Below are 26,880 nucleotides of genomic sequence, written 5' to 3'. Positions count from 1 at the left end.
GCACATGAGGCCAATAGCCCCCCAGCAACTGTTATTCAGGGCCAGACTGCTTCTGCAGCTGGAGGTTCCATCTAATGACCCTGACAAATAATGAAGGATAGATCTCCATACATCCATCTCATCCCTGTTCACCTGCGGCCCGGCAGCAAGGCTCTCCACCTTCGCCTGCGTGTCCTTGGTACTGCTCGCAACCACGGCTGGCCCCCGGACCATCTCTTCCACCAAGACGGCTTTCACCGACGTGGTGCCCATGTCGATCCCCAACACACAGGCCGCCATCCCAGGAGGCACAGCAGGATTCAAACCCTTGTCCTGAGCTTTTGGCGGTGCCTGCACTGCCCCGGTCTGGGCTCCCTGCAAGGAGAGAAGGGGACAGCACTGATCCCATATACCCTAAATCAGACTGGGTCGGAATGTGGCAGATTGGCACGCAAAAATCCATAGCCACAAAGCAACCTCCTGCGGTGGCCCGTAGGCTACAATCTCATGCGCACTTACCTGGGAGTCAGCCGCATTGAACTCCATGACTTAGCTTCCAAGAAAAGTGGCATAGGACCGGGTTGACACCCAAAGGGACACCCATTTATATATCATTTACAGTGCAATCCTAGATGGGTCTTCCCAGAAGTAAGCCCCATTACGTTCAATGGACTTACTCCTAGGCATAAAACAAAGCCAACAGAAAACATATAACAATGTTTTGGATCCCAACTTACGTCATGATTAGAGGAGACCCACTGAAACTGATGGGATAAGTTCGTCATGATTTCATAATTTCAATGGGAACCAAGCTAGTCATGACTAATTTGCCCCACTGATTTCAATGGGTCTACTCGAAGCACGAACTGCATTAGTCAGCCTCACTCACCCCACTGATTTCAGTGGGTCTACTCTAAGCATGGCTTAGGCTACGATCCTATGCCCACTTACCTGGGAGTAAGCCCAATGAAATAAATGGGACTTACTTCTGAGTGCCGATGCACAACACTGCACTGTAAATCTGGATACAAGCCACTGAAATAAATTCCTGTTACCCGTCCACAAAACAACAGCAGGTAGGTAATGCAATACAGAACAGACCTAAGGTCCTGCTAGGAACCCCCGGCCCCCAAATGGGCAGAATTAAGGCGAGGGGGCAAAGGAAGCCTAAATTCTGAGGTGACAAATGCAGCCGAGTAGCCGACCGTGCTCTGAAGTAGTGAACTTTGGAGCTATTTTTCCGTGAGGGGGAGCGCCACACTCAAGATGGCGCCCTCGGGCCGCCGCCGCCATCTTCGGCGCGTCGTTTCCCTCAAACCTGGAGTTCTATCCGGCTTCTGCCGGGAGCTCGACACACCCAAGATGGAGGACTCAGGCTGCGGCCGCCATCTTAGGTGCGTCGCTCCCCCTCAAGCCCGCCTTCTCCTCAACGGCTTTTTCAAGGCGCTACAGCTGCCTTGAGGGTGCTCTAAAACACGTGTAAAGTTCAGATAACCCTGGGAGGGGCAGAAAAAGAACGTCTTCACAGCCTGAAAGGAGGGGGAACCGCCGCTGCCTCCCGTCGCTTACCGCGCCCAAGATGGTCGCTACGGCAAGCGAAGAGGGCGGCGCGGCCAGCCAGTATATAGGGCCGATCTCCTTAGTGACGCCGCGAAAGGCCCAGGCGGGAGTAAAGGGGGAAGCAGCCTTCGCAGGAACGCTCTGAAAGAGTGGACGCTGCTGCCCGCCCCGCTGGGGTAAGTGACCCTCCCTCGGAAAGTGGTCGCGTTCGTGGTCCGGAGAGTCTTTGGACAGGGCCGTCAAAAAGAGAGGACTTCATCTCCCAGCGTGCGCCGCGCGGCCGCCCACTTTGCGGGCATCGGGGGCCGCGTTGCATGACGGGACCTGTAGTTTTGAATGCGAGTATCGCCCTATAGGGCTCATGACACAGATGTATGTTTGCCTCCCCTGTAACGTAAGTCCGCCTTTGGTTGGGCAGGGGGATTTCCCCCTCATTGCCTCCCCTCTAGGCTTCCCCGTCGCTATCCTAGATCCAAGAGGGGCTTCTCGACCCAGTGGCACCAGTAGGGTAGGACCTTGGGAGCCAGTGTGGTGTGGTGGCGAGAGTGTTGGACTGGGAGCCGGGAGATCCGGGTTCTAGCCCCCACTCGGCCATGGAAGCTCACTGGGTGACTTTGGGCCAGTCGCAGACTCTCAGCCCAACCCACCTCACAGGGCTGTTGTTGTGAGGATAAAATGGAGAGGAGGAGGATAATGTCAGCCGCCTCGGGTTCCTTGCAAGAGGGAAAAAGGCGGGGTATAAATGCAATAAATAAATAAAATAAATAAATTGGGGCTATTGCCCAGGGCCCCTATAACTCCTGGTGGGCCCACAAATGACCACCCAGAGAGGGAAAGGATCAGGTGTTTGGGGCAGCGGCAAGCAGCCCTGGCATTGGGGCCCACCAAGGCCAACGCTTGGGACCCTAGATATTGATTAGAGAATATATATATTTCTCCTTGTTTTGTCGATTGCTTTACTAACCATATGGATGCTTATCGCAGTTGGCTGCATCCCACTGGGATCGAGGGTTTGCCTAATTGCAGGGCTGTTTAGCTGCTTTTCCTATTATTATGTTAATTATATTAATATAGCTATTTATTTATTTATTACATTTCTATACCACCCAATAGCTGAAGCTCTCCGGGCGGTTCACAACAATTAAAACGAAACCATACAACATAAGATACAATATTAAAGTTAATATATATGAATATGTTATTATATTAATATATTAATGGTGCAGTTCTATGGCTGCTAGACAGCAGCTAGATGGCCACAGAATTGGTCAGTTCCCAGAGAACCGCCTCCCTGCCACCTCGTAGGCAGTGTGAATCATCCCCAGGCTCCATGCTTGTGAGAGCAGCACAGAGCGGGGCAAAAGGGGGCATTCCCTGGGGCAGGGAGTGTGGAAATGCTGGTACGACGCTTCCTATGCCATAGACACAACAACAAAAGCAAAGGTAAATTAGGGAGCAATCTTGCCGGGATAGGTGGCTGCCTCCGAACTCGGAGGCGACTGTACTGCCGGAGAAGCACGGAGGGGATCCCTCACCCGCTGCTCCAACGTCCCACGGCTTGACAGCTAAAACTGGCCATCTAGCCACGAATGCAGGGTGGCCAGGGCGTGAAGGAGGGGATCCCCTCCTGCTCCTCGTGCGTTGGATAGGCAGCCGCCAGTCCCGATAAGATTGCTCCCTAATTTACCTTTGTTTGTGCTGTGTGTGTGTGTGTGTGTGTATGGCAAACTGCCACTCCTGATATCCATTTAACAGCATAGTCACTGAGGAGGGCGGAAGCCGAAATGTTTACCTTAAATATTTTGCTTGAATACTCTGTTTTTAGTCTTTCTGTCTTTCTCCTCTCTCTCTGTCTCTCTGCACAGCACAGCCACTGACAAGAGCGGAAGCCAAAACGTTTAGCTCAAAATACATATTTTTAAATACTTGTTAGCCTCTCTATCTTTCATGTGTGTGTATAACAACATAGTAAGAAATATCTGTCTATACATAAAGGTTGCTTATTCCTAAGTCCCTTTTCTAAAGCTGATGTTTCTTTGTGTTTGTGTGTTGGGGGGGAAGTCCCCCATAAGCGCCAATAGGGGATTTCCTCTTGGGATGGACGAACCTGTCGGTTTCGCTTTCTCTTGCATTAGAATGTTTCAGATCTCAAGTCCTCTGCACCCCGAACGTGAAGGGATTTATGAGTTTGGGTCCACTCTTCTCAAAACCGAACTGAAACAAAATCCTCGCCCGTCCACACTGGGCAGATACCCGTGCATGAGGGATGGGAGCAGGCGGTGTTCAGTCAGATCATCCCGACCATAACTTGGTGGTACATCTGAATCCCAGTGGTTCTGCTAGGGTTGAAACCCAGGGCAGAAGTCCAGGCCCCCCTCAGGAAGCCTCTCTCAAACAAAATGCCCACATCCCCCAAACCCAGAGTATCTCCTCACCACTGCCCCAAACTTGCTGCACCTCTGGCTTGAGCAAGTGAAGGAAAGGAGAAAGGGTGCCTCTGACCACGTGTAGAGTTCAGCCCACTGCTGAGAAGTCACAGCTAGTGCCTGTCCTTACCTTTTTGTTTTCAATCCCATCTGCTTTCCTTGGATTCTAAGCCCTGCTTGGGTAGAGATTGCCCCTCTTCTGTATTTGGTTTACAAATCGAGCGGGGTCTATATTGCGCTAAATAAATTGATATTAAAATAGTGTCAGGTGGGCTTGCTAACATAGCCTCTGGACACTGCAGTGGTTGACAGTGAATAATATTAACATCTGCTGTTTTCAGCCTTTTGTATTTGGAGGCGCTTACAATTTAAATACAAGGTAATAATCGGTGCAATCAAAATGTGGTTCGAACAATTAAAAATTGGTGGCCTGTTTCATGCTGTGTTATAAGCACAAGTCCACCAATCCTTTTTTAAAATTTTCCTGATGGCAAGATAATCTTGGCTCTGCGGGGTTTTGGTTTCCGCAGATGTTAGCATATGCAAGTAGACTGCCTTGGGTTATTTTCCGTGTTCTTACAATGGAACCCTATTCCTGTCTCCTCAGAAGTAAGTCCCATTGAGTTTGATGGGGCTTACCCCAAGGCATGGGATTGCAGCCTCAGTTTAATCTAATGGCACAGGTAAGAATGGTTTTGCATAAGCGTGCAGTCCCATTTTGCACGTAACCTCTTTATTATTATATTATCATCGTTTATATACCGCCTTATCTGCTAAAAAGCCATCAAGATGGTATACAGCAGTTTTAGTCAATAAAACCTTAAAACAATAAAAACAGAAACATTAGTAATAGTAAAAGCATTAAAACTACACATATTGAGGGTGCAATACCATGCATTGTTTAGACAGGAAAAAGTCCTGCAACTCCCAGCATGGTTGGCTGGGGAATGCTGGGAGCTGAAGGACTTTTTTCTGTCCAAACATGCATGGGGTTGTGCCATAGAAGGCTAAATTGAAAAGATGTATGTTCATGTCCTTTCTAAAGGCCAAGAGTCTGCTGGCCAATGGTAGTTAGTTCTTATGAGAATGGGAAGTGTGGGATTTTGATCTGTTTTACTGATCCCCACATAACTTTGGATTTGAAAAGATTTAATCACCCCGGAAGATTTAATCATCCTTACCTTGCCCTCCCTCCAAGGCCCTGCAGATATGTTGGACTTCAACACCCATCAACCCCTGCCAGGGATTTGACAGCCAAAACATCTGAAGGGCACCAGGTTGGGGAAGAGGTTGGCTTGTATGTGCACGCTCGTGCTCTCTCTCACTCACACACACACACACACACACACTTTTATCCTCCCAACAACCCTGTGAGGTATGCTGCTGAGAGACAGCGACCAGTGAAAGCAGGCCTGGTAAGTTTTGCGGATGAGCGGGGATTTGAACTCAGCTCCCCTGCTTTAAGCCCCCTGCTGTAACCATTACCCTACGCCATCTCTCAACTCTCATCAGAGATAATCATCTTGTTTCTCTGTGTGCCTCTTACTCCCGGCATCCCCCTTGAAGTTGCGATTTGCGCCCCCGGCTAATGGAGACTTCCTTTTTCACACTCTGTTTTGCAGCTGTTCAGTATAATGGAGAACAGATCCGTCCACTTCCTCCATCTGCTGTGTTTCTCCCTTGTGTCGTTAGCAGCCTGCGGTAAGGGATCCGGCCTTCAAAGTTTAGCATTCAGCTGCAAGAGACAGACACGCTGACTGCTGCTTGTAGGTCTTCCCGTCGTGCACAAGTTTAGTCACAAGGTTCCAGAACCTGTGATGCCGCTCCGGAAGCCATTTCTAGGGGCAGAACTGGGACCCGCTGTTTGCTTGTTTCAAAGACTCCTATTGCATTTCTAACCCCAATCACTGCCGCTTCCCGTTTTCAAAGAAAAGCTATAAAACGCAAACCTTGTGGGGTGGAAATAAATGCAAACCAACATGGCTGCATTCCAGTTTTCCCCCTACATATGTACGTGTGTGCGCGCATGTGTGAGTGTGTGTGAGAGAGAATCTTTAAGCCACATCATATTTGTCTGTCTGTTTTATTTTATTAAATTTGTATCCCATCGTCTGGCCGAAATGACACTCGGGGCGGGGAACAAGGACAAAATACCAATAAAAACAGCATTTGCGTTAAAACGGTAAAAACGAGTCCATTAAAAATGTGGCAATAAAAAGAAATAAAATGGCACCCAATCAGTTAAACTTTCACTTGGGCAACAAACCAGCTTAAGAGCCAACCTGGCCTCCCTCAGCAGGGAGTTCTGGAGCCTGGGGGCGGCCGCTGCATCGGATCACCACCAAATGTGCCTCTAAGAGGTGGTGGTGCTGTGTGTGTGTGTTACCTGTTGGGGGCGGGATTTAACTGGTTTGCTTGTTTTCTGTGTGTGGTGCTCTGAGCTTCACTTCTTTACATTCTGTGAAACAGATATTTTGTGGTGCATTGTGGGGGCAAATATGTGATTTGGCGTTTGAGCCTCAGACCCCACCTCTGCCCTGTACGCAGTTTCTTTGCCAAGTCGCTTGTCTCTGAGCCTCATCAGTTTGCCTTCTGTGAAACAGGGGTTGGTGCAGAAAACCGTGGGTTCAAAAGAGTGTTTGGGAGCTCAGATTCCACCTCTGCCGTAGACTTAGGCTCTTGGGCAAGTTTATTTTCTTTTGCCCTCGCCAGCTTGCCTTCTGGGAAATAAATGTTTTGTGACCGGCCATACCCACTGTGGCAGCCGTTCTGTGAATGGGTATGCGCCCCCACACCGTGCATGGTAGCCATTTTGTGAGGGTGTCCACACCACTCTCAGAATTCCAGATGTGCCCTACTGGCCCAAAATGGTTGGGCCAGGACAGCAATACAAATGCATACGACAAAGATTTTGAAACTCGTTATTTTGCACACAGATACAAAATGGGCCCCAAATTGGCTTGGCCAAAATGACTGACTCCTTGCCGCCGCTGCTCATTCACTCACCCTCCTCCCTGGGCCCAGTCCGCATAGCTGCCCAGAGAGGGAGGGCACAGGTGAAGTGGAGGACATTGCTTTGGAGAGCTCCGGCGAGCAGGTGCCGGCAGCAGGATGGAGGAGTGGCAGGGACCGCTCGCTCTGGAGGTCGGCAGTGGCTCTCCCTTCAGAGTGCCTGATGATATCTACCCTTGACACAGGCCTGCAACAGGAGCCCTTTGCCTCAACTGGGGAATGCAGTAGAATAGTGCCGTCTGTTAATTTAGCTACCTCCAAATAATTACCTTTCAGTGTAAACAGACTTAACATTTAGGCAAAAATCTTACATTGGGAGGGGAAAAGTGATGCCAGTCAAATTTTTTGCTTCTGCCCTTGGGGGTTGATAGAAAACCAAGAGTGGTTGACCTATTTGTCAATTGGGATATCCCTGAGTTCTCTCGGTTGCCTCTCCCAAACAGAACCGGCTTGCCACAAGCTGGGAACACATTAAGATTACCTAGCTTCTGGCTACCTCTTTCTCTCTTTCTTTCTCTCTCTCTTAGATGGAAACTCCATTCTCTTCGTCCCCGAAGAGGTTTCAATGGAAAATGGAAGTCTGAAGAACATCCCGGTAATTTTAAGGTGGGTTTAAAAGCACCGGTGTCTGGAGATTTCAGCCTTTGCTGCTGAAGTAAAGTTAACGGGGGGATACCTGGTAACTAGAAAAGAGAGACAGTGGGTGTAGCTCACTTCTTTGCTCAGTTCCATCACCTCTCCCTATACAACGTAGCCAGAATACAGCCCCTTCCCTGTTGGCATAAATATCCATGTATTCTTTGTTTACTGCAGGGGTGGGGAATGTGTGGCCCTCTGGATGGTGAACTACAGGTCCCATTATCCTTCAGGCTGGCTGGGGCTGATGGGAATTGGAGTCCAACAAGATCTGGTGGGTCACAGAGTTCTGGCCTACTGCTTTGACTACTCTAATGACCTCCTCTCTCTCCGGACTTTCATTGTTGCACCTTCTGTTGTCACGGGGGAGGACCATAGCACAGTAGCAGAGCCCCTGCTTTGTACACAGACAGTTACAGGTTCGATCCTTGGCATCTCCAGGTAGGGCTGAAAATGGCTTCTGCCCAGGTTCTCGGAAAGCTGCAGCCATGGTACTGAGCAAGGTATAAAGCAGCCTCATGTGATCATTAGAAACAACCGTAGTTCAGTGACTTTGCATGGGGAAAGTCCCAGGTTCAACCCCCAGCATCTCCAGGCAGGGCTGGGAATGACCCCTGGGTGAAATCCCGGAGAGCTGCCACCGGTCAGAGAATGCTGCCTTATATCAAACGTTCTGGCTCTGCGTAAGGCAGCTCCCTGTGTTCCTGTTTAAACTGCCCTCTTTTCAGAACCATGAGGACTGGAATCTTACTTCATTTTTAAAGGGAAGAATTGTAGCTCAGTAACTGAGCACCTGCTTTGTACTCAGAAGGTCCCGGGTTCAATCCCTGCCAGTTCCAGTTTTAAAAGGATCAGATGGCAGGGGAGGGGGGGACCTTCCTCTACCTGTCATTGTGGGGAGTTGCTGCCAGTCAATGTTGACAATACTGGGCTAGATGCTCCCATGATCTGACCTGGAATAAGGTAGCCTCCTTTGCCTGTTAAAGGCCCATCAAGGGTAGGCTTACTGTGTGACTCTGCGGCCCCAACATCTCCTCTTCTTGTTGTGCCTTTCACAGTGCCCCAGCCAACGAGACGTTGGTGATCACGTTTAATGTGACGTATTCATCCAAGGAGAATGGCACCGTTGTTGATCTGCCCAACCAAGTAAGTTGCAGAGCGAGCATTGGGCGCTGGAGCTGGCAGTCTCCCTGCGGGGGAGGACGGTAGTCCAACCCCGGATTTGCAGAAGATCCAAGGTTGGATCCCCAGTATCTCCAGGCAGGGCTGGGGAAAGCATCCTGCCTGTAACCCGGGAGAACCGCTGCCCGCCATTGGGCACAATACTGGCCTAGATGGACCAATAGTCTGACTCCGTATAAGGCAGCTTCTTATGCTCCTATTTAAATCACCCCCTTCTTCAGAACCTTGAGGACTGGAATCTTGCCTCTTATGTCTCCATCCCTACCAGGTAGTAATCACAGCAGGCAAAAAGAACACAAGTTTCCAAGTCCGAGCGAAAGCTGTCGGGCAAATGACTGTGTATCTTCATGGCAACGCATCCAACCAAACCGGGTAAGTCGGCGTACGAACTGTGGCCATCGGGCATTCCCGTTAGCCAGGGATGACCTTTGGCTAGTACAATAAACTTTGAGATGTTAACCAGGGCACACGCTCCCTTTCCTTTGCGCATCTTTCCTCCCTGGATAATTTTATTTATTACGCAAATTTATATTCCGCTTTCCACGGCATTACCAAAGCGGTGAGCCTGCATTATTGTTGCCACCAAAACACAACCACAAAACGCCATGAGAAACCCACCCAGGAACCCACCCAATTAGCTCTCCAGTAATTTAAAAACGGCAGGCTGTGGCCAGCAGAGGCCATGGCCGCAATGCAGAACTCTGTCTGTGTTGGGCCTCATGCATACACCAGCCTTGTGTGTCCCGCTTATACGATAATGCAGCCTCCGCCAACCTGGTACCATCCAGAGGCGTCGGGCTACGCTTCCCAGGCTGGTTGGGGGATGCCGGGAGTTGTAACCCAACACCTCTGGAGGGCACCAGGTCAGGAAAGGTGAGCTAAAGCCACACACCTTCCGACCGCTCCGAACTCCTGCCTGGCTCCAAGGTTTCATCAAAACATTTCCTGTGTGTGCCAATCTTATGGCTGCAATCATGAGGTCTAGGACCCTGATGTGGCCAGAGAACGGCTCGTTTGGCAACCCTGCTACCATTGCCCTTCGCAGGCCCAGGATCCGGTTCCTTGTCCTCCACAGCAACGCACTGAGGATCGTGGACCAGGTGATTGGGTGGATCTACTTCCTAGCCTGGTCAATCTCCTTCTACCCTCAGGTCTTTGAGAACAGGAGACGGAAAAGGTAATGACTCAGCTTCCTCCTTTAAAAAAAAATTGCAAATACAACAATAACAGACAAAAAAGCGGGGGACTACAAAAGAGAGGGGGGGAAATGAAAAAAAAGTAAGAAATGTCATATTACATATCCATGCACAATATTAATTTACATCACCATTAATATAAAAAGAAAAAAGGGGGGAGGGACGGATTTAACACTTCCGTTTGAAAGATGTACATTAATATAAGCAGTCCATATATCTAAATAAGCGTCCATACGAGATTGACAGCTGTCGCAAGAGCAGTAAGATCTTCAGACCAAGCTGGAAGCGCAAGTCTCTTTGCAGCTGTGAGGGCCCTCAGCATCCACTTTTGCTGTCCATCTATTAATCTCCACAGCACAGGTATAATTTAAAAGTGCATGCTGCTTCCTTGTTGCGGAGAGACCCAGGGAGCGGGAGGGCTTGGCAGCCCCCTTTTTGCTGACTTTTTTGAAAAATGGAGGCGCTTTTGGAGGTGGGGGCGGGGTTAGGGGGACAAAACTCTGGAATGCTAACAGGTTTCAGTAAGATGTCCAGCAGCAAGTTCCAATCCTACCTTTGGATTTGGTCCAGAGACACCAAAGACGCCAAGTAGAATTTATTTTAGGGTTTTGCTTCCTTCCCAGGGGAAGGGATCCAAACTTTGGCTGCCCTTCCTGATTTTCCCAAGCCAAAAAAAGAGAGAAAAATGTTTTTCTTTCTAGTTACTAGTAGAGGTTGATCAGGGAGAGAAAGAAGCATTTCTATTACAGCAGCTTTTCCCCCTAACCTGGTGCCCTGGAGGGTACCAGTTTGGGGGAAATGCTGCATTTAGGTTTGTTAGCACCTCTTTTAATTGGTGTTTCCCTGGATACAGCAACCTTATCTCCTTGAAGGAACACGCACACACAGGGCAGGAAGCCTTCCGTTACTGCTAACTTTCTGACAGTTCCCAAGTCATTCTCAGCTTTCTCTCTGGCTTCTCCCAACCCTTAGCTAAAATCTCCCTCGCCCCTCCGTTCTAGTCCTGCCCTCCAGAGCAACAAACCCGCTCCATCTTCTGCATGGCAGCCTCTTGGATATTTGGAAACCATTATCATGTCTCCCCTTAATTTTCTCTTCTCCAGGCTAAACGCACCCAACTCTTTCAACTGTTTCCTCCTTCAACCGTTTCCTCCTGGGACTTGGTTTCCAGACCCCTCACCCCCTTCTGGACACATTCCAGTCAAAGCCCTTCTTAAACTGTGGCCCCTGGAAATGCTTCCCCTGCATTTTACGCTCATGCCTGGGATCCTAAGGTCTAGGAACCTGATGTTTTGGTTTGAACTGAAACCTCAGATCTCAGGAGCCTGAGCTGGTACCACTGAGCTGGTAATCTGAAGAATGCCTGAAAGCATTTCCCTGATTGTTCCCGAAGCACAGCCAGGGACTCAGTCGTTTTAACACTGATTTCTTTGGATTATTTCCCCTTTCTTTGCCAGCGTCGTGGGGCTCAGTTTCGATTTCATTGCTTTGAACATAACAGGCTTCATTGCCTACAGCGTGTTCAACGTTGGGCTGTTCTGGATCAGTGCTGTGAAGGTGAGCGGGTGTCACCTCTTCCTTCCTCTGGCCTTGTCCATTGTCCTCTGCCGCCATCTTTGACCCAGCCGCCTTCTTGTCTCTTCCTATGCAGGAGCAATTCCTGCAAGTGTACCCCAATGGAGTGAACCCGGTGGACAGCAACGACGTGTTCTTCAGCCTCCACGCCGTCGCCGTGACCCTCATCATCATCATCCAGTGCTGTATCTATGAGGTGGCTGGTCCCCAGTTTATCTGATTTATTCAAAGCATTTCTATCCCTCCGTTCAGTCCAAAAAGCAGCTTACAAGAATGAACAATCAGACAGTCCTGGTGCTCAGGCTCACCATCTTTTAAAAAAGTCATGACACACAAGGAAAGGGGGGTTGGGAGGGAGGAGGAAAAAAGCATGATGGTGATGCATGGTTCAGTTGCCCAAATGGATGGGAATATTTCACTTGAACTCAGGTTTGCACTGCATCTATTGTCCATCTGTTCTTTGCTGGCCTTTTCTTCTCTTCTGCAGTTTCTCTTCTTTTGAGTTCATGACGAATCTGTTTCTTCTTCCATCCCCTCAGGACAAAATGTTCCTCAGGTGTCCTTCTGATGGCATTTAGGGCAAAGAAACTAAAAGGAGCGGGGACAGTTGTGCTCCAAAGCTATTTAGGTTTTATGATCCTAAGCCTGCGGGCAGGGCTGGGCCCCTTAACTCAGGAGTGAGCAAACTGTAGCCCCACAGGTGTTCTGGCTTACAACTCCCACCAGACCTGGCCAGTGAGCGGCTGCCTGAGGGATGATGGGAGTTTTCGGCCAAAATATCCGGAGGGTCAAAAGTTGCCCACCTTTGCCTTAACTTTTTTTGTGTGGTGCCTAGGACTTATACAGCAGTCTTCCTCAACTTGTTGCCCTCCAGATCTGCTGGACTACAACTCCCAGCATGGCCCACAGCCAGTAGTAATGTAGTCCATTACATCTGGGGGGCACCAGGGTGAGGAAGGGTTGTTTAATGTGTATGGCACAGCACAACCAGACCGTCCCCAGCCCGGTGCCCTCCAGATGTGTTGGGCTTACAACTCCCATCATCCCCAGCCACCATGTCCCCCGCCATTCCTTCTGTCCAAGCCCCGTGGAAACGCCTTCTGTCAATTGTGTAACGCTGCCCAGTTCTGCATCCTTGCTGCTGCTCCTCTTTTTAAAATGTGTTTTGTCCCTTTTGCTCTTGGCAGAAAGGGGAGCAGAAGGTCTCTTGGGTGGCCATTGGGTTGCTTGTGGTTGCCTGGGTCTTCGTCTTCGCCACCTTGACTGCGGCCGCTGTCCGGGGAATCACGTGGCTCCAGTTCTTGTTTTATTTCTCCTACATCAAGCTGGGAGTCACACTCATCAAGTACTTCCCACAGGTGAGCACGGCTGGTGACAGCGCGTATGTTGCTTTGTGGAATCCAGAGGGAGACGCATGGCCCCCTTTTAGAAATGGGTAGCACAGAAGCAGCTCAGTGCAAGCAAAAAGGTCCTGGGTGGAATCCTCAGTCTGTCTTTCTGTTTGTCTGTCTCACTGTTTTTCCTTGAAAACCCCCACTGAAATCCTGTTGGGTCAGCAAGCCCATGCTTGATAAGTGACGAGGATGGGCGAGAGAGGCTGTGGCAAGCAGGCTGGCGGGGAGCTGCACTCAGATTTGATAAACACAAATGTGCGAGGCTGTCTGGCAGCCGGTTACGCCAGCAAAACCCTCACAGCAGGACAGTAGTCGTGGGCAGGCAGGCAGGGAGAAGGGGGCGCACCGGGTTGGGGACATGTCTCCCTGCATATTACCAGCCCCCTTCCTTTGCTCTCCCGTTGTCATTTTATACACACGTTTATTTTTGGATATAGAAGAAAAACATGCAGGCAGGATTCTACTCAGTTGCTTCGTAGGGTAGAACTCCTGGCTTCCAGGATTCTGGCTAGTGAATTCCAAAAGCACTGGGAATAACTGGCAAGCACTAGGCCCTTCATTTATTTTGTGATTCATGTAACTTCCTACAGCTAGGTTCATTAATTCCCTATATCCTTAGGAACATCGGAAGCTGCCTTGTACAGACCCTTGGTTCATCTAGCCAAGTACTGGCAACACCGACTGGCAACCGCTCTCCAGGGTTTCAGGCAGTTTTTTCAGCCCTACCTGGAGATGCCAGGGATCGAATCTGGGACCTCCTGTATGCAAAGCAGGGCTCCACCACTGAGCTACGGCCTTTCCCTTTTCAGGTGGCTGGTAGTGGGGTTGCCACAGAACTTAGGGCTCCATGGCACTCTTAAGGTTATTATCTTGGGGACGGGGGATCTTGGGGTCATGGCAGACAGCTCGATGGAAACATCGATCCAGTGTGCTGTGCAGAAGCCAGATTTCATATTGAGGATCACTAGGAAAAGAACCGAAAACAACACTGCCGATATCGTAATGCCTTTATTTAAATCTAGGGTGCGACCACGCTTGGAATACCGTCTACAGTTCTGGTTGCCGCACAACAAGGATATTGTAGAGCTGGAAAAGGTGCAGAAAAGGGCAACCTAAATGATTGAGGGGCTGGAGCACTCCCTTGTGAGGAAAGGTGACAGTGTCAGGGACTGTTTAGTTTAGGTGAAGGGCAAGTGAGGGAAGACATGATGGAGGTGTACAAAATTTTTCACCGTGTCGAGAAAGTGGACAGGGAGAGAAACGTCTTCCTGGGACGAGCAAGGATCTCTTCCAGGCGAACACCAAGGGAAGCTTTTAACCAATAAGGCGGCTCTTTCTCTTTCTGCTGCTGACAGGCAGGCAGCACCAGGCGAAGGAGCTGTCTGTGGCTAGTAACATTTGCAGACTTATTTTCGAGGCCAGTCTAGGCTGGGATCATGGCGCTACTTTGCCACTCTCCTAATCGCTCTGCCTTCTCTCAGGCGTACATGAATTTTCGCCGGAAGAGCACCGTGGGCTGGAGCATCGGCAACGTCTTGCTGGACTTCACGGGTGGCGCTTTCAGCCTCCTCCAGATGTTTCTGCAGTCATATAACAATGGTAAGCCTGCCCTGGCTGAACCGGCCCCAGGGGGTCTGGGGGATCAGGATTCTGTTTCGAACTACGGCAAGGCAGAAGTTCAAAAGTAGGGCAAGAAGGAAACCAAAAAACATCAGGGAGGATCAAGAAGGTATTTGGAAAAGCCAAACAAAAACAATCCTCCATCCATTTCTCCAATCCCCCCCCATTTTTTTTTTTTAAGCAAAAGGCCGTCTACACATGCAGCAGAACAAAGTGGTGGAGTCATTAAAGTTGTAGAATGGCAGTTGTACCATTTCATACTCCAGTTGGGGAATAACTTTTTTTCCCTAAGGATCCTCCTATATTCTTAAATCTTCCATCAAGTAAAAAACACCCCCCCCCCCCCCAAAGTCTAGCCTTTTGACTGGGATATTTTACTGCTTTATTGATTTTTATTGTATATTGTTTTGGGTTGATTTTGTGAACTGCACTGGGTCGTTTTTTAAATGAAAAGCGGCATATAAATCTTAAATACATCCCTCTGTATGTTACCCAAATTCCTACTGTGTTAACTTCTCTCCCCCACCCCCACCCCTTTTCAGATGCCTGGAAACTCCTCTTCGGTGACCCCACCAAGTTTGGTCTTGGCCTCTTCTCCATTTTCTTTGACATCGTGTTCATTATCCAGCACTACTGCTTGTATCGCTCCCGAGAATATGAGCCGTTTGATTAAGTGTCCACCCTGACAGACGTGCTGACTGTTTCAATTTGCCAGCCACTTTCTGGGCTGGATGCTGTGGACACTGCAGAAAACATGGGTTTGTTGGGACCTTGGTTTTCCTCTCCACATGGCCTGCAAAAACTTCATTTACCTCACCTATTTCACCCTCTGCTGCCTTAATGTCTTCCGAGCCTGTTAACCGTGGCACAGCTGGCTTCTCCCGAACTTTTCAGCTTCACTTGATGCTCAGAGGTTGGTGGGCATCCCGGCTGGTTGTCACGCCCACGAGAGAGATTGTTATCAGATAAAGCAGTCTATTTGTGATCTGACCCACAAATCTAGTCTTGCTTTGTCAACAAAAAGGGATAAGTCTTCAGCGAAGTCCGGCTACAAACAAGGAGAAAATGGCTACCTGTAAGGATCTAAGCCATGCCGCAATCCAGGTTTACTTGAAGGAGTGAATTTTACAAGTGTTGGATCATAGAAGGGGGTTCCTAGAGGTTGCTGGACTAAATCTGTCAGTTCTTCCCTTAAGTTTTGCATTTGTGCCAAGGAACTGGTTTCTGTAGCAGTGTGCGTGAAGCATCCTGGCCTGATTAAACCCCTTCTGGCAAAACACGAAGGGGCTTGCCTGCGATTGATCAAATTGCCCTTGGAGGGGCCGGGGGTCTCTCTTCTTCCTATCTGAAGTGGCTGTGGGCCAGTGCCCTGGTTATAACACTGGGGGAAGGGCTGTAGCTCTGCGGAAGAGAACATGAAGGGCCCCAGGTTCAGTGGGCAGCAGCTCCAGCCAGGGCTGGGAAAGATCTGTTTCTAATGCCATGGAGGACCACTGCCAGTCAAGTGAACAGCAGGCCTTGCAGAGGTGTTGGGCTGCAACTCCCATCATCCCCAGGCAGAGGATAGGAGCTGTAGTACAACACATCTGGAGGGTATCAGGCTGAGCGAGGGCCTGGCGTAAAGAATGTTACTGAGCTAGATGGGCCCCAATCTGTCTCAGTATAAGGCCGCTTTATTCGATTAAGACCTGGTTTCATATCCTCCACAGCTATAGCCCCCCCCCCCCCCGACACCAGGTCACTTGCATGCAGTTTAGTGTCCTGCAGAGGATAAAATGGTGTAGGGAGAACCAGACATATTCTCCCTGGCCTCCTTGGGCATGCAACTACTGTTTAAAGTGAGGGGCTATTTGACTTGAGCTGGGAGAAACCTACCATATGCAATCCCAGTTTTTATTATTGGGGGCGGCTGCTGGTGGGGGGCCAGACGGCTTTTTTTATAGTAGCTCAGGTAGCGTTTTAAAAAAAGGGTTTAAGCCTTGAGGTTAAGTGATAGCCGTCAGCCATGGTGGCTTCAACAGACCCTCCTCGTACCAGAGGCCAAGGACCAACGGGGCAGAGCCCTCTCCTCCACACGCTGCTGGGGAGCACCCCAGGGGTGTCTGCCTGGCTCCTGGAGCGCTGGCCAAGATGGATCCCCTGGGCTGTTCCAGCAAGGCAGGTGCAGGCTGAAAAACCAGCCTGAAACTCCTCTAGCATTTGTGTCGGAACAAAGGTCAGGGCTACTTCCAGCTTGGAATATTTGTGGAGATGAATAACTAGAGAAATGCGACTCTTGTGTATTCTGGTCTAGTGGCAACCTGCTTCATCTCTGCTTGAGCGCTGACAGCTTCGGCTAGCCCTTGCTGGAGGCGGGCGGCTGCCTCTGCACTTGCATCCTCTTGCATTCCTGAGCAGCTGAGTGGGAGGAAAACTGAGGCTCCTTCAGGAGATACTTTGCCTTGCCCTCAAGGGAGCGGCAAGCATGTCTCTGAACGAAGCGGCTTGCTGGCTTTCAGTGTCCGCCTTATGTCACGCCTTGCAACACGTGAACCAAGACCCAAAGTCTGAGCTCTGCTATAAACTCACTACCTTTGCCTAAATGAAGTTTTTACTTCCTCCGACAGCGAACAAGGCAGCTCTAGGTCTTAAGCCACCTCTTGCATTCTAGCTTAAAACATAACACAGTAGTGAAATAAACACCAGATACAAAGTCCAGCTTAGTTTATTGTGTGTAAAATGACATGCAGCAGCTGTACAGATACCTGCCCCCATCCCAAACTGCAGAAACAAGGTTGATACGGATTGCTGACCACCGCACACACACACACACACACAACAAGGCTTTGTGAGTTACATTTTTATCAAAAGATACAGTCCTAATGCAATCTTGGAATCAGAAGTACAAAACACGAACCAACAGGCATCTAGTGGTTTTAAGAGACTGGCATCTTCTTTAGTCCTGGTTAGGCTGAGAATCGATGTCACTGAAGTAAAATCAGCACGAGTGAAGTAGCAGTAATATACTGAAATAAGTTAGTGATACAAAATTCCAGGGGGGGGGGTATTTACAGTGGGTTTTTAAAAAGACAACTTACGTGTGAACAATTGAAAAGAAAATCAGTACAAAATCACATTAGAAGCCCGCTTTGGAAAGGCACAAAGCAAACTGACACGCTAGGGTATCCCTCTGAAACAGAACGAGAATGTGGTGGGAAGATTTCTCTTCCTCTACCCCCCCAAAGATTTCTAGACAGTTTGCCTTTCTAATGGATTCCACTAGCAGTTATACCTCCCTCAGGTGAATAACGGTAAGACAGGAATGCCCCCCCAAATCATGATTTAAGGATTGTGCTGCAGAAGAACAGTTTAAGGGTTTGCCAGATCTTGGGGGAAGTGGTGTAGAGGAGTCAGGATGCGGAGGGATGCAGCGTCAGCACTTTTTATTAGCAGGGATGCTTATCGATTCATCACTTCATTGCTGCCTTTCAACAGAACGCAGGTCCTTTCCGACTGCAGTTATTTGGTATACATTAAAGTACAGCACTTTCAGTACAGGGCCAGTTTTGCCATTGTTCTACTGGGGCAGGCTTAGAGGAAGCTCGCACCAGGGTTTTTGGCACAACAGTGTTTTGGCTTAATCCACGCAGTAGAAGGTTCAATAGAAGTACTGGGCCTTGCTGATGGAACTGCCCCACTATAGACTAGATTTGGCATATTAAACTTAAGATTTAGAATTAGAACGGGAGACAGACCGCGTGAAATATATTGATAAAGGTTATTTACAATGCCTCTTCTAGAAAACTTGAAATGTGGTCTTTTTGCACACACAGACAGTTTAAGAGCTTTGGGTATTTTAAGCCACAGTTTCCTCAGATATTTTACTTTAGAGGAAGCTCTAAAACAGATTGGATCCTGTAAAACTGTCTTGCCCTGGAAGATTGGGGCAAGCCAGAATTAGGGAGCTGAATCCACCGGGAACATCTCCAGCACAAAACTTGAATCCCATCCACCACAGCAGGATGTTGCACAGGAGAAGGTCACTGTGGATTATCCCTATGGGGCCAGTCCTTAAGCAAGCAGGATTTCCTGCTACAACTCGTGTTATCTTCACTACCTGAGGGAGTGTCTCAATTGGAGGCCTGTAGTTCTAGATCAGGGTGGGCACACTGAGCCCCTCAGGCCAGGCTGCCACTGGAAAGCCCCTCCCCAAAGATGGCGGGAGACACGCCCAACCGCACCGACGCTGCCGTCTTCGTGCAGATATGGGCGATGCCTCTACCGGCGTGCGCTCCGGTGCCCCCTTTGCCGAGGGAGTTTTCCTGCAGCGGGGGTCAGCGGGCCCCTGCGCCTGCCTGTGATCCGTGTTCAAAATCCTGCCCGCCCCGTTCTAGATTGTCCTTCGCCCCACCTCAGTGGCACGGCCGGGACATCATCGACTGCTGCACGGCCTTCTGGAGGGAGTGCCTGGTCACTAGGAGCCGGACCACTTCCTCGTTGCGCTTGGTCAGCCTCTTCCGGGCCTGGTCATGAGTCACCATGGTCATATCCCAACCGTTCACCTGCAACCATTGAGCACGGCTTTAGAGGAGGGCTACAAGGCTGATCAAAGATGTTAGTAAGAACAGCCTTGCTCCATCAGACCAACACGTACGCAGTACAGCGCTGTCTGTCTCCCGCAGCGGCCAACCAGGTGGAGCTCTGGAGCAGGGCGGGAAGGCGAGAGAGCCTCCAGTTTGCTCTTAACAGCTGACACCCAGAGACAAGCTCTTCCTGAACATGGACGCTCTATTTCACTAACAAATCCTGAACGTGAAGCTTAACAAAAAGAAAAAAATTAAAGCCGTCTACTGCTATCACCTCATCTTTTTGTGGTAATAAATACCATAAATTACTTTATGCTGCATCAGTCCTAAACTCACTGCCAGTGCGCGTCGCTGTATGTTCATGAATGTATTCGGTCAGGAGGAACCCCCACACACACCCATTAAGAGTTTTATAAACCTCTAATGCAGCCTTCCCAAAGTGTTGGTTCACAGCTCCAAGCATCCCCCAGCTGGCCATGATGGGTAGGTCAATGCATCTAGAGCCCGCCAGCAGGGGAAGGCTGCTCTACTGTGTCTCCCCCATTCATTTTCTTAAGCTTATTATTATTTATTACATTTATATCCTGCCTTTTTCCCTCAAGGAACCCAAGGCAGCATATGTAGTCCTCTCTCCATTTTATCTTCACAACAACAACCCTGTGAGGTAGGTTGGGCTGAGAGTCTGCGACTGGCCCAAAGTCACCCAGTGAGCTTCCATGGCCGAGTGGGGACTAGAACCTGGATCACCTGACTTCCAGTCGAGCACATGCACCAGTCCCATAACTGGCAGGATGAAGCAATTAAAGCTTTAACTGAAGCTAGCAAAAGCAAGCTGGTCCAGAGAGCTGCTAGCCTTCTGGAGTACAAGTAACACCTAAAACTGGGGAAAAGACGGCTCCGGGCTTTGTAAAGGGTGCTCAGCACTGCTTATATTTCCAATAAGCCATATGTGCGGCCCTCTCGCTATGGGACTGCAACACCCATCAGCCAACAGTGAAGGATAATGGGAGTTGCAGTCCAACATCTGGAGGGAAACAGGTTCCCTACCCCAACCTGAAACATGTGCGTCAACCCAAGCTGCATTGGACTTGCTTCCAAATAGATACGGCTCTGCAAGAATCAGATAACTGAGCTAACTTTGTGTGTTTGAGAGGAATAAAGATCCCTTTTATGGTTAAGAGAAAAGCTTTTAAGGTTTTGTGTTTTGCTCTTTTAGCTTTCAAGCCAGAGAGAATAGCCACCTCATGCAGGGTCTTTTTAGAAAAGAAGTCTTACGGTGTAGCAAGATGAACACTTGCAGAGCAACCCTATACAGGTCTACTGGTAAGTACCACTGAGTTCAATGGGGCTTCCTCCCAGGGAAGTGGGTACAGGACTGCAGCCTTAACGGGCCGGGAATAGGCTGCAAGCCTGTATCAGCTTACCAGGGAGGAAGCCCATGGAACTCCATGGCGCTTACTTCTCAGGAGACACGCATAGGACTGTGGTAGTCACTGAAAAGCCAGACAGTAAGAGAAATCAAGTACATCTGCCCAGGTGCGTCTTAAACCCACCACGTGGGGCTTACCTGCATGATCTTGTCTCCAACCTGAAGCCCGGCCACTTCTGCTGGGCCACCTTCCGTCACTCTGGTCACATAGATGCCCTGGGGAGAAGGAACAGGAGCACAGCATTTATTCTCTCTCTCGTAAATAGCAACACTCACCGGAAGTGTACTTACGCAGCCTCACAGTCACTCATTCAGAGGTGTGGTGATGTGGACAGATAAGCCATCAATGGCTTGGAACCACAGTATCTAACGCAGCCTTCTCCAATCTGGTGCCCTCCAGATGTGCTGAACGACAACCCAGCAGCCACCAGGGATGCTGGGAGTTGTAATCCAACACAGCTGTAGGGTGTCAGGTTGGGGACATCTCCTCATAGAATAGTAGGGTTCGAAGGGGTCTACAAGGCCATCGAGTCCAACCCCCTGCTTAATGCAGGAATCCAAGTCAGAGCATCCCTGACAGATGGCTGTCCAGCCTTGTCTTGAAGGCCTCCAGTGTGAGAGAGCCCACTATCACCTCCTATATGCCTGGACCTTTAGGTCGTCTTTGGAGGCTCTCCTCTGGGAGCACCCACCCAATGAAGTGAGGCAGGCGCCTACAAGGGGAAGAGCCTGCTCAGTTGTGGCCCCCAGTTTACAGAATGCCCTGCCCAAGAAGGCTCACCTAGCACTCATGCTGTCACTGTTTTGATTCCAGGTGAAGACCACTCTCTCTTCTCCAAGGCATTTTAGATTTTATTATTGTATGCGTTATTTCTAACTTGCTTTTTGTGTGTGAGCTGCGCTTGCTGTTATAAGATGGCATAGAAATAAGAGCAGACTGCTGGTCAGTCCTGCTGCTCAAGCCACTGTTAGACATACAGAGAGGTGCAGATGAAATGGTCACTTTTTTGTGGTCTAGTACGTGTTCTGTCCAAGGCCCATCTAACCACCCTGCAAACTGACCCCGGCGACTGGGTCTGGATGGCTTCGTTCCACACCGTTCCCCCAAGCCTCAGGGACCACAACTGCGAAGAGCTTCTAACTGCCCATTCTGACAGAAGGACATTCTCACCAGTGAGAAGTTGCAATGGGAGGGGAAAAACTTGAGTCTCTGGGGAGCCATTCCAAAGTAGTCATCTGCCACCAGGAAGCTGCACATCCCTCTTAAGAGTGTTTCAGCTAGCCTTGTACTTTAGCCTTTCTGAAGCCTGTCAGTTAGGTATTTTGGCCTTGCAAGTTACTAGTCCAGAGTTTACCAGCCTGTGTGCATCCATCCACATCCACACACACACACACTGATAGCTGCATTTGTAGCATGGAAGGAAAGAGCCAATTGCCTGGGGACAGTTAAGCAATTGGTCTCTTTTTTCATGCCACAAATGGGGAAGGGCAACCGGGCCTTTCCTGACTGGTTGCCCAGGGGCACTTCTTATTCCCCACAAAGACCCAGGCGAGTGGCTCTTTACAATTCTGCTCCCAAGAAAGCCAAAGGGAGACAAGCAACCCCACATCTTGGGCAACAGCCAATATACTTAAAGGTACCCCATGATACAGCCAGAGTTTCCTAGAGAGGTAATTTCTCCCTGTAGGGCTCCCAGGGCAAAGTACTGGCTACCATTCCCCAAAGCAGAGGGCTCCAGACCAGATATCTGTCCCAGCACTCCCTCCTACTCCCTCACAAGGACTCTCTGTGATAGCCGTGCTCTAGACCAAGGGTAATATTTTAAAGGGAGATTAGAACGAAAGGACCCTTGGGTGCAACCGTGACCCTTGGGTGCAGATCAGCATCCAGGAAAGAGGCAACACAGCCAGACACTCAAGCCACCTCCAGCAGCATTTTTGGGTAGAAAGGCAGGGTATCAATCAATCAATCAAATCAATCTGAATCTTGCCAAAGACGATTTTGGCAGTCCTCAGGCTGCGATGGTGAGATGCTGACCTTGTCAGTCTTGTCCTCCGAGAAGGGATTCTGGGCGGGGTCCTGGTCGATGCCCCCTCCAATGCTGAAGCCCAGGATGAGATTCTCCCCTTGACGGAGCTTGTGGATTTCAACTCTTTGCTGTAGAGCATGGAGGAAGGAAGAGATGGAGGAGGAAGAGACAGGGACAGTCAACAGTAAGCACCCCTTTCTGGTCCAATTACACTCTATGGCTCAGAAAATGTCCACTTTGGTTCTGGCTTTCGTGAACCCTTGGATAACAGAGCAAGAGACGCTCTTGCCAGCAATCTGGCGCATTGAGACTTTGGTTCAAAAGCTATGATCGCCAAGCACATAGTTACACCAAAAGGGACAACCTGCCTGGTTCAGGGAACAAGAAAAGGTCTCTGAAGTCGGAAGGGAGGGCATGAAAATTATTTGTTTTTATAGGCAAATTCATGGGGGATTAATAGCCACTAGTCCTCATGGCTATTTGCTACCAGAATATTGGACAAGGAAGTCCCTTGGTCTGATCCAGCATGGCTCTTATGTTTTTATGGTGCTCAACAGCATAAGCAGCAAACAAGCCTAGGAAAGGAGGGCTGGAAAAGGGAATCGCCCAAAGAAATAAGGGTGAAGACAATTAGAAGAAAGAAGAGATAACAGAGACGAGGATGTTTGATTGCATGTTGACTTGAAATAATCAGTCAGGGCTTGGGCTGCTGGCCTCTTAAGTTCACATTTTTCCAATGCATTCCTCACTTCCTTTCTTTCTATGCAAGATCATTTCCCCCCCAGGTCAAGGAGGCCCAGTCTGAAATGCAGGAAAGCCTGGGATTTATCTCATGTAAACAGACACCCTTTTATATTTTTTAACGGAGGCTAGACTTGGTGATGAGCTCATTGGGAAAAGAGTGGCCATTTCCGGAGAGAGAGATAACAGAGAGAAAGAGAGAGAACGCCAAACAAGGCAGAGGACAGTGGAAACTCTGACAGTGTCTTAAGTGGCTTGCTGCCTCACGACCTGGAAATGGCTTGAAAGGTCAAAGAGTTCCACACCATCACATGGCATTCTTATCTGTCACCAGAAATGAAGGTCAGATATCAGCACTAACTTTTACCATCTCTTCTGGGAATATTCACTTCCATTTCATACCATGGGATAAGATAATGCCCTTCTATTGTTAGCATTTTCAGAGAGTCACATATCTGGGAGATTAGAAAGGTTATATCCAACACTAGGAGACCTTTCCACCACTGACAATCCCCCGCTACCTGTCTATGCCCGAAACCTTTACCAAGTCCTCTTTTTTTTTTTTTATCACTGCTGGTCTTGTAAGAAGCCAGCGTCTTTTCAACATCCATGTAAAAATGAACAGAACAAAACATTAGAGCTTGGACTGAGGGGAGACATCACTTCTGTGGGTCAACACAGAACACGGCTCGCTCCTCTGCAACCCCAGGATGTGCCATTTGCAAAAAGGCAACGCAGGTTATGGGCTGGGCTGCCTGGAGGGCTCGCTCTCTGTCTGCGCTAGACGTAACACACACAAGTTACACTTACTCATTCCTATGACTGTCAAAAAAACACACTCCCCCAAGCTATTTGCTGAACCAGCCCTGAATCACCAGCCACTCCCAAAGGATGCCTAACAGATCAGTTGGAACCAAACAGATCTAATTCTTGGGGCGGGGGGAGAGCAAGGCCACTGTCTGGAGGGTGGGGCAGGCAGAACCAGGAAAGGACATGAGAACGAAGTGTAAAATTTGCAAGGAAAAAAGGCTTAAAGTGGAAAAGAGTCACGAACACAGGAAGAGCCCTGCTGGATCAGACCAAAGGTCCATCTCGTCCAGCATTCTGTTCACACAGTGGCCAACCTGCTGCCCACGGGAAGCCCACAAGCAGGACATGACAGCAACAGCACCCTCCTGCCCATGTTCCCCAGTAACTGGTGTACATAGGTATACACCAAGACAGAGATTAAACACAGGTGGACTAAAGAGAAGGCTGTCCCCATAAGGGGTGATGAAGGAGTAAATCCAACCCACCCCAGAGAGCAATCCAAGGAAGAGACCCCGCTCCGCCAAGAGTAAACGTGCACACACGCACATCCCTTCAGTAGCATTCACCAGAGAGCTTCCTAAAGGAAGAAGCATCAGTTGAACTGCCCAAATTAGGAAAGTGAAGGTGCTGGGCAGAATTGCAAAGTACCCCACCAAAGGGACCAAAAACCCCCTTCCTGAATGAATGGGAAAAATTAACCCCCATAAAGGGATGTGGAGAGAGAGAAAAACATTACGAAAGCGGGGGGGGGGGGGGAGAGACGCCACCTCCTAAACAGCAAAGCGCAAAGTTTGCTGTTCTGTGGCTGGTCTCTGTTGGTGGCCACCCCACCTGGGCACCACAGTCATCATGTAAGAATTAGTGCTTCAATTTTGCTGTTTTCCTGTCTGCCCACCTTCCTATGCTTGTTAAATTGTTTTCAAAATCCTAGAAAGCTTTATCCAGAGGGCGGTAAACTTTAGAAACGTTAAGGTGCATTCTAAGTAAGAATATTTTTATAACAATTATTATGAATATATATTTATAAACTGATGTTATCCACATACATATAGCATGTCTATGTATATTTACACTCTACAATTACACACCCATGTGAGCACTGATGTATATAAAATATATATTTACACATTCACACACAAACTGGAGGGGCTGACAAAGAAGCCCCGAAGTTTTGCCCCCCCCCCCAGTCTATTTCCAATTCCTCTCCCCACCCACCAGCATGAAAAAATGGGAGGGAGATTAAAACGTATTTTATTTAAAACACTTTTACTCTGCTCTTAAACCGAAAAAGGCGGCTCCCGGAGCAGCTTACAGCTCAATATAAGAACAGGACCGGCCCTTCCCTCAGGGCCTACAATTATTTTACTTATTTAAAGTATTTTTATGCTGCTCCTCAGCCAGAAAGGCTCCCAGAGCGGCTTACGATACAACCAATTAATTAAGAAAATCTAAAAGATAAAGCACAAAAGGAAAGATGGGAGGGGGACCCCCCCCGTGTCCCAAATGGAACAAGCAAGGGGGAAGGGACTGCAAGGGGGGCATCTTCAACACGCCCCCCGCCCCCGGAAGAAACAACGAGCAACCCGGCCTTCCCCTGTATATTTCAGGAAAGATTTCGTACTTTGCAGTTAGACCTGACCATAAACGCTATCAGTCGTAGCAACACGGCTGTTATTAGCATTTTAAATCCGCAATTCCGCGAAGAGAGCAGATGGATCCGCGACACAGCGACGACACTGCGGCTGGGGAGGGGGCGGCAAGGCGGGGGCGGCAAGGCGGGGGCGGCGGGGCTCTGGCACCTGAAGGCGGCCGCCCGCCAGAGGCGCGGGTCGACGCCCGGCCCCCGCGGGCCCCGCGGGCCGGGGCTGACGGGAGCGAAGGCCACTCGCCGGGGGGCGCGCGCGGCGTGCGCGGGGGAGGAGCAGGGCGAGGCTGCCGTGCGGGCTGTCCGCCGCGGCGCCCCGAGGGCAGCTGCCCCGCAACGCCCGCCTCCCCCCCGCCGGCTGCGGCGCGCGGGAGCCGCGGCCAAGGCATCCGGCGGGGGCGCCCGCTCCGAGGCTGCCGCAGGGAGGAGGAGGGCGGGGCAGCGCGGCCGGGGGGCGCCGGGGGGCGGCCCCCGCTTGTCCCCCCTCCCGCGTGGGCCCCTCGCTCACCACAACGGCCGTGACCGGCTGGCCGGGGATGTACGACATGGCCGCTCGGCTCGGCTCGGCGCGCCTCACGCCGAACAAAAGCCGAGCCCGGCGCGCCCCGCCCCGCCCCGCGCGCCGCCCCGCCCCGCGCGCCGCCCCGCGCGCCGCCCCTGCCCAACCGCCGCTCGCGCGCGCGGCCCCGCCCCTCCTCCGCGGCCCCGCCCACTTTCAGCCTCCCCTCGCCGTCAGGGCGAGGCCGCGCCCCCTCCCTCCGCCGCGCGAGGCCGGCGCCCTCCCCCCCAGGCCCCGCCCTCCCTCCGCGATAGTCCCCCCTTGGCCCCGCCCCCTCGCCGCCGTTCACCAGGCCCCTACGCGGCGCTGCTTCTCTCTCTCTTACTCCTTGCGTTGTTTAGCCGCCTTTTGTTTGCTAAAAAGCCAACAGTTGATTATCTGGCCAACAGAAGCACGTTCGCATCGGCATACGTCGTTTTACTCGACTCTCTCTCTTCCCCCCCCCCCCCGCAACAACCACCTTCTGAGGTGGGGCCGCGATCGGAGCAACGGCCCTCCCCATCCCCTTCGGGGCTGAGCCT

The 26,880-nt window shown here is 50.2% G+C and overlaps 3 protein-coding genes across 19 annotated transcripts in view; 1 reads left to right on the top strand and 2 right to left on the bottom strand.

The window, feature by feature from the left end:
* SHPK (sedoheptulokinase) overlaps positions 1-2,064 on the bottom strand; it is a 23,070-nt gene extending 21,006 nt beyond the window's left edge. Inside the window, exons 1-3 of one of the 7 annotated variants that reach the window (XM_084823191.1) lie at positions 966-1,524; positions 499-658; positions 133-354 (exon numbers count right to left, since the gene is read on the bottom strand). In XM_084823191.1, coding sequence (XP_084679317.1) covers positions 133-354; positions 499-525 — 249 coding nt within the window. In that variant the 5' untranslated portion in view covers positions 526-658; positions 966-1,524. Of the gene's footprint in view, positions 1-132; positions 355-498; positions 1,525-1,548 lie in introns of those variants that run through there. The other 6 variants (XM_084823197.1, XM_084823198.1, XM_084823192.1 and 3 more) reach the window with 6 other exon arrangements.
* CTNS (cystinosin, lysosomal cystine transporter) lies at positions 1,333-18,920 on the top strand. 10 transcript variants are annotated; one of them, XM_084823205.1, is made up of 12 exons: positions 1,333-1,373; positions 4,573-4,648; positions 5,588-5,666; positions 7,505-7,583; positions 8,672-8,759; positions 9,064-9,167; positions 9,841-9,972; positions 11,449-11,548; positions 11,643-11,762; positions 12,754-12,924; positions 14,442-14,559; positions 15,123-18,920. In XM_084823205.1, the coding sequence occupies exons 2-12, from the start codon at positions 4,613-4,615 to the stop codon at positions 15,251-15,253; spliced, it is 1,158 nt and encodes a 385-aa protein (XP_084679331.1). In that variant the 5' UTR covers positions 1,333-1,373; positions 4,573-4,612; the 3' UTR covers positions 15,254-18,920. The 10 variants fall into 10 exon arrangements, with proteins under 10 accessions (XP_084679331.1, XP_084679327.1, XP_084679329.1 ...); XM_084823201.1 differs by having other exon boundaries at positions 4,573-5,380; XM_084823203.1 differs by having other exon boundaries at positions 1,333-1,715.
* TAX1BP3 (Tax1 binding protein 3) lies at positions 10,471-26,880 on the bottom strand. 2 transcript variants are annotated; one of them, XM_084823217.1, is made up of 4 exons: positions 26,820-26,880; positions 22,613-22,732; positions 20,713-20,790; positions 10,471-19,121 (listed from the first exon to the last, which is right to left on the bottom strand). In XM_084823217.1, the coding sequence occupies exons 1-4, from the start codon at positions 26,859-26,861 to the stop codon at positions 18,972-18,974; spliced, it is 390 nt and encodes a 129-aa protein (XP_084679343.1). In that variant the 5' UTR covers positions 26,862-26,880; the 3' UTR covers positions 10,471-18,971. The 2 variants fall into 2 exon arrangements, with proteins under 2 accessions (XP_084679343.1, XP_084679344.1); XM_084823218.1 differs by lacking the exon at positions 26,820-26,880 and adding an exon at positions 26,309-26,402.

This window comes from Heloderma suspectum, chromosome 16 (assembly GCF_057233095.1).
Source record: "Heloderma suspectum isolate Gila_16-S chromosome 16, 16-S_ref, whole genome shotgun sequence".
Taxonomy (NCBI): Eukaryota; Metazoa; Chordata; class Lepidosauria; order Squamata; family Helodermatidae; genus Heloderma; species Heloderma suspectum.
The sequence above is the reverse complement of the archived record's forward strand: the minus strand, read 5'-3'. Positions and strand labels throughout refer to the sequence as shown.